Genomic DNA, 6,879 nt, shown 5'->3' with positions numbered 1-6,879 from the left:
CCTCAAATTATTTTATACATTATCATTTAGGTTATAAGTGTAGGGAATCTTCTACACATGTGACTAGGTAGCTGAAACATACAGGTAACAGCTCCAGTCAGGGCTTTCTCAACATCCACACTCATTCTGCCTCTAGCTCCTTTCAGAATCATGGCTGCTCCTAGCACCTGTGAATATACTGCCCTTATAAACCTGTGGCAGCAGAGAGAATGTTATGATTGTTTCTAATATTTGGGGGATGACCAAAGCCAATTTATTTTTTTCACCAAATGGGAGCATCAAAAAGGAGCGCTTCATTGAAATATGTTTATTCTGTTTCCAACAGAGAACAAATTCTTAAGAGGGCAGAGATGAGGTTTATTTTTATGATGCATACATTGTTTAGTTATATGATGCATACGTTGCTTAGTGTTATATTTTATAAATAATATCCTTCAAAGCATCTACCCTAAGCCAAAGGTGAACCAATATTTTATTCCTTTAGAAAGAAATACCATATGTCCCTCTCCCTTTCCTTCAGCCCAATTCTGTCTTTGCAACTGTCGTCACTCTTTTGGCATTGTAGTGTAATATGGACCCATTTCCTAAAATCCTGGGGAGAGGGGAGAGAAGGGAGAGAAGGGAGAGAAGGAAGGGAGAGAAAGGAGAGAAGGGAGAGAAGGGAGAAAGGGAGTGATTGAGAGATTGAGAAACATTTCAGGAGGTTGCACTTACACTCCAGCAGTTTTTCCAGAAATGAGGGAGGCAGTAGTTCTTATTTGTGTGGTGTCAAATTTAGACTGAAATTCGACAAAAATCTTTTCTTGACGAGAGGGATGCGAAATACACTGTAGGATATGTATTCCGTATGATCCTTTGTTCTAGGTATGAGCTTTCCTTTTCCTAAAGTTTTTTGGTTTCACTCAGGGAAAGGGGAAATTAATTTTTTTTGAAATGTTCTTAAAGGCGCCTTTCCAAGCATCTCCCACGGGAAAATATCACAACTCAACAGTGGTGTTTTTCAGTGAAACTCGAGTCTGATCCCCCCCCACACACACCCCACACCACACACGCGCGCGCGAACACACACACACACACACACACACACACACACACACACGGCTGTATACTTTGCAGGCCCCCAAATTTGTGCTTTCAGTCACCATTAATCAAATAGCCAGAAACACCGTCTTTAGCCAACCTGCCTTTCCTGGGGCTAGAAATGCGCTCTGGTTAAAGATTATGTTCATTTGGAAGGCATCGCTGCTGCTAGTGTGCCTTAGAGCCACGGGAGGGCTTGAGAGGGCTCAGGAATTGGCGGCAGGTCTGAGAGCCCCGGTCGTTAACACGTTTCCAGGGGGATACCCACACTTTCTCCCAAGACGCTCTGCTCTCAGTGCTCGGTGAGCGGCGGGAGCTAGTAGACCAGACTGTGATAGTAGAGAATTTATGTGAGGGGCAGGGAGCAAAAGAGGGCGCTTGGCTGGGTCCGGTCCCCAGGTCACCGTGGCTCAGGGATTTACATGAGTTTATCACTACTATTAACAGCTACTTGGAGAAGGTTGTTTACCGCTTGAGTGCGTGACAACCAGACAGCGGAGCCCACTCCGTGACCCAAGCCACGCCCCCTAGCCCCTCAGCTCCCCTTTTGCCCCTCAAACTAATTAATTCAGGGCCGCCTTCCTCCCAGACATTCCCATTGGCTCCCATCACATCCAATGGGAACCTTGTAACAGTTTCACCTGGCTCTCATTTCCCAAATAAACAAACAAACCGTCCCAAGACAGTGCCAGCTTTCCTCCTTGGCATCTCCCCAAGTGATTGTGGTTCACTCCCTCCAGTCACCTCTTGCACCCTCCAGCCAATAGAGCCTGGGCTGTGGCGCCCCCGCCTGGATCGGCTCACTGACCACTTTCTTCACCGCCCCTCCAGGCCTTCTCCGGCCCTTCTGTGCATTCGTGTACCCCTCCGTAGAACCAGGGTGGTCCGAGGGCCCCGTCTCCTCCCGTTGGTCCCCAGGTGGCCCACAGGTTCGAAGATTGACCTAGACTCCTAGAGGGTCTAGGTAGGGTTGGAGGGGGCCCCGCCTCTCCGGGCGGCAGCCCCCTCCCTTGCACACCTCTTTTCTGGCTGCTGTTCCAGGCGCCCCTCCACTGCGCTGGTAGCTGGAGCTGAGGCGGCTGCCGCGTGAGGCTGCGGTCACGTGTTGTTTTGCCCGCCGCCGTGCGCTCTGAGTGGAGTAGGCGGGGGCGCGGGCCGAGCGGGAGGGGGCTGGGGCGGGTGGACAGGGGTAGACGGCCTCTTTCCCCAACCCTCCCTTCTCGGAGCTCCCCTCCCCCTCGCTCACCTTAAAACATCGCGCATCACCATGGCGAGTTGCTCTTTCGCTCGCCACCGAGCGACCAGGAGTCTGAGAGCTGCAGCAGCGGCTACAGCGGCAGCTCTAGCTGCAGTGGGGACCACCCCACTTCTTTCCTCGGGAACCCTAACCGCACTCATTGGGACCGGGTCTTCTTGTCCGGGAGCCATGTGGCTTTCCTCCGCCACTGGCTCCCGGCCACACTCCGAGTCTGATGAAGAGGACCTCCCCGTCGGCGAGGAAGTCTGTAAACACGGCTACCTGCGGAAGCAGAAGCATGGGCACAGGCGCTACTTTGTGCTCAAACTCGAGACCGCCGACGCCCCAGCTCGGCTGGAATACTACGAAAATGCCAGGAAGTTCCGGCACAGTGTCCGCGCTGCGGCCGCTGCAGCAGCAGCCGCCGCCTCGGGCGCCTCAGCCCCAGCGCTCATCCCGCCGCGGCGCGTGATCACCCTGTCCCAGTGCTTCTCCGTGAGCCAGCGAGCCGACGCCAGGTACCGACATCTCATCGCTCTTTTCACCCAGGATGAGTACTTCGCTTTGGTGGCGGAAAACGAGTCGGAGCAAGAGAGCTGGTACTTGCTGCTCAGCCGCCTCATCCTCGAGAGCAAACGCCGCCGCTGCGGCACGCCCTGCGCGCAGCTGGATGGAGAGCCGGTCGCGCTGGCGGCCCCAGCGGTGGCGGAGCCACCATTCTACAAAGATGTGTGGCAGGTAATAGTCAAACCCAGGGGGCTGGGGCATAGAAAAGAGCTGAGCGGCGTGTTCCGGCTCTGTCTTACCGACGAGGAGGTTGTGTTTGTGAGGCTGAATACCGAGGTGGCCAGCGTGGTCGTCCAGCTCCTGAGCATCCGTCGCTGCGGACACTCTGAGCAGTATTTCTTCTTGGAAGTCGGCAGGTCGACCGTCATCGGTCCAGGGGAGCTCTGGATGCAGGTCGATGACTGTGTGGTGGCCCAAAATATGCATGAGCTCTTTTTGGAGAAGATGAAAGCCTTGTGTGCAGACGAATACCGAGCCCGCTGCCGCAGCTACAGCATCAGCATCGGGGCCCACCTGTTAACCCTGCTGTCCACTAGGAGGCACCGGGACATGGTGCCGCTGGAGCCCGGAGGCTGGCTAAGAAGGTCCCGCTTTGAACAATTTTGCCACCTCAGGGCCGTAGGTGACGGAGAAGACGAGATGCTCCTCACCAGGCACTCCGTAACACACAGCGAGCCTGTGCCCCACTCCAGGCGAGGAAGACTGCACCTGCCCAGAGCGCGCAGGTCCAGGAGAACGATTTCTGTGCCAGCCAGCTTTTTTCGACGCCTAGCACCCTGCCGGGTGCGTGCTCGGCAGACTGCAGAAACCCCCAGCGACAGAGTTTGCCTGTTTTCTGAAGCGTCTAGTTCCGGTTCTGGCAACTCTGGGGAAGAAGGCAATCCTCAAGGCCAAGCGGGTCAGGAAGGAAACACAGGTGACTACATGCCCATGAACAATTGGGGCTCAGGAGGTGGCCAGGGCTCAAGTGGCCAAAGCTTCAGTAGCCAGAGCTCAGGAGGAAACCAGTGCTCAGGCAGGGGGCTGGGCTCCGGAGGTGGCCAGGGATGTAGTGGTGGCCAGGGTTCAAGCCGCCAGGGCTCAGGGAGCCAGGGTGCAGGACGAAACCAATGCTCAGGACATGGCCAGGGCCCCACAGGTGGGCACAGTTCCAGCAGTGGCCAGGGAGCCAGTGGTGGGCACGGTTCAGGTAGTGGCCAGGGACCAGGAGATGGCCATAATTCAGGTGGTGGCAAGAACTCTGGAGGGGGCAAAGGCTCTGGAAGTGGGAAAGACTCCGATGGCAATGGTGAATGGGCAAAATCTCTGAAGAAAAGATCCTACTTTGGCAAGTTAATTCAAAGCAAGCAACAGGAAATGCCACCACCTCCACCACCTCCACCTCCGCCCCCGCCAGCTGGAGCAACTGGTGGAAAAGGGAAGTCTGGGGGAAGGTTCCGACTTTATTTTTGTGCTGACAGAGCAGCCACAAAGGAACGCAAAGAAGTCAAAGATACAGAGACCCTGGAAGGTGCAGCTCGGGGTCCTCACAGAGCCAGAGCTTTTAATGAAGATGAGGACGACCCTTACGTGCCAATGAGGCCAGGGGTGGCTGCCCCTCTGGAAAGCTCCAGTGATTATATGCCAATGGCTCCTCAAAATGTTTATGCTTCAGTAAAGTATCACTCCCGATCCTCTTTTGAAGATTCAAGAGGGTACATGATGATGTTTCCCAGAGTGAGCCCACCACCTGCCCCAATTCCTCCAAAAGCATCTGATCCTGATAAAGATGATAACTCTAAGGACAATGACAGTGACAGTGATTACATGTTTATGGCTCCTGGAGCCGGTGCAATTCCAAAAAAAACCCCAAATCCCCAGGGAGGCTCTTCTTCCAAAAGTTGGAGCTCCTACTTCTCTCTGCCAAAAACTTTTCAGAGCTCCCCATTGGGACAGAGTGACCACAGTGAGTATGTACCAATGTTCTCTGGAAAACTCCTGGGGAAAGGCCTAGACAAAGAAGGGTCTTCAATCAGGGGCCCCAAATATGCAGCTTCAAAGTCTTCAGTTGAGGGCTTTGAAGCTACCCTCCAGTCAATCTCAAAGCCTGGAGATGGGAGTTTACCTCCAAAGCCTTCAGATGATGGGCCCCCTAAGGACCAGGCTAAGAGACCTAACCGACTTTCTTTTATTACAAAAGAAAATAAAATCGAGCCAAAACCACAAAAGCCCACACGTGAGCAGAGAGAGGCTGACAACTTTAGTGACTACGCCAACATTGACTTCCCTAAAAGAAGTAGTAATACGCCAGCCCCCTTTACTCAAGGACTGCCACATTCCTGGGGCATAATTGCTAACCCCAGACAGTCAGCCTTTTCTCAATACGTGAATATTGAGTTCAGAGTGCCATTTCGAAATGCAGCAAACGTCCTCTCAAATCTTTTAAGAGCTGTTCCAGGTGCCAACCGCTTCTTTCTGGACGGTGCTAGGTGGCCACTTCTGCCTCTTCTTACCAGTGCTACAGGTAGCAGTGCTAATGGGGAAGAGTGTGAGTACATTGAAGTGACTTTCAACCCAGCAATGGCACCACCCTTGACTTTTGGTGACCGTGCCATTCGCTATGATGCTGAAACAGGTCGAATCTATGTGGTCGACCCATTTTCTGAGTGCTGTATGGACATTTCTCTCTCCCCTAGCCGCTGCTCAGAACCACCACCTGTAGCTAGGCTGCTGCAGGAAGAAGAGCTAGAGAGAAGAAGCACACAAAGCCGTTCGCAAAGTATCTTTGCATCCACCAGAGCTGCTGTCTCGGCTTTCCCTACCGACAGCCTGGAGAGAGACCTCCACACCACCCTAGGCTCCACCTCAGCTGTGGGCGCTGAGCCAACCTTAGCTGTAGGCCGGGCTCTAGCCGCCGCCTCCGCCCTCGCCGCGGTCCCGGGCATGGGGGCAACCGCCGCGGGCTTCGAGGCTGCCTCTGGATTTAACTCTGCCTCTGCCTGCTGGCTCCAACCTCTTGCTAATGCTGCTGGTGCCCAAGCAGTAAGGGGTGCCCACGTCGTTGCCGGTAGCTCCAACCCTAGAGCCCAAAACCCATCTTCAGACTTTGCCAGAGGTGAGAATGGGGCTGGTGAGGCTGCTGCTGCAGCTGCCGCTCCCCCACCACCACCTCGCCACTGGTTGCCTGGGCTCCCCGAGCGAGAAGATTCTGACGAGGAAGACACCTACGTGAGAATGGACTTCGCCGGACCTGAGGACAAAAAGTTCGACTCTCCCCAAAGAGGTTGGTAATTTTAGAATTAATTTTCCTGAAGTTAATGGTTAGTGCTTAATGAATTGACGCACTACTACATTAAGGTGTTAGGGAAACGAAATCATTAGTGTAGGTTATTGAAACTTCACTTCAGTGTTAATCCAACGACAAAATAAATATATTTGTAAAGTGCTTTAAAGTTACAAAGTGAGTTAATATTTCATTAGCTGCTGCCTATTTAGCATGGAAAATATAATTCAATTTTATGTGTGAAATACCTTTCGATCTTTGCAAAAACGTAAGTTTTAATCCAATTATCATGTCTTTATCTGGAAAGAACCGATTATCACTTAAGGATATGTAGCATGAGGGTGTTTTCAGATATCCTTCCCTAACACTTATTGATTTATGCAAATAGGACACCTTGGATTGAATCCCAAGAACTCATTTTCAAATCAACAAGTAAAGGGTGTTTTTTCTATAACCGCCCATTGTTAATTGCAGGAATTTTAATAAGAGCATAGAATATCAAGCAGTAGAAACCAATTGTTTTTATTTAGAAGTGGATGACTTTCTTCTCTGAACGCTGCTTTTTAAAAAGCAATAATCCTTACGTTCGTTTGCTGTGATTTACCAAGAAGGTTAAATCTCAGTTGTTACCATGAATATCTGGAAGGAACAAAGCATAAATAATGTAAAACAACAGGTGATTAAAAGAAGAGAGTATTTGGCTTTGGAATGTGTTTTTCCATTGTTTTTACAA

At 51.8% G+C, this 6,879-nt stretch overlaps 1 protein-coding gene across 1 annotated transcript; it reads left to right on the top strand.

Moving 5' to 3' along the window:
• Positions 1-2,347: 2,347 nt before the first annotated feature.
• Positions 2,348-6,154, top strand: IRS4 (insulin receptor substrate 4; the record flags this gene model as incomplete). The annotated part of the gene is made up of 1 exon (XM_079764568.1): positions 2,348-6,154. The coding sequence occupies one exon, from the start codon at positions 2,348-2,350 to the stop codon at positions 6,152-6,154; it is 3,807 nt and encodes a 1,268-aa protein (XP_079620694.1).
• Positions 6,155-6,879: the final 725 nt, after the last annotated feature.

The sequence above is a fragment of the Cnephaeus nilssonii genome, assembly GCF_951640355.1.
Source record: "Cnephaeus nilssonii genome assembly, chromosome: X".
NCBI classification, from domain to species: Eukaryota; Metazoa; Chordata; class Mammalia; order Chiroptera; family Vespertilionidae; genus Cnephaeus; species Cnephaeus nilssonii.
This window is presented reverse-complemented; position numbering and strand designations above follow the sequence as displayed.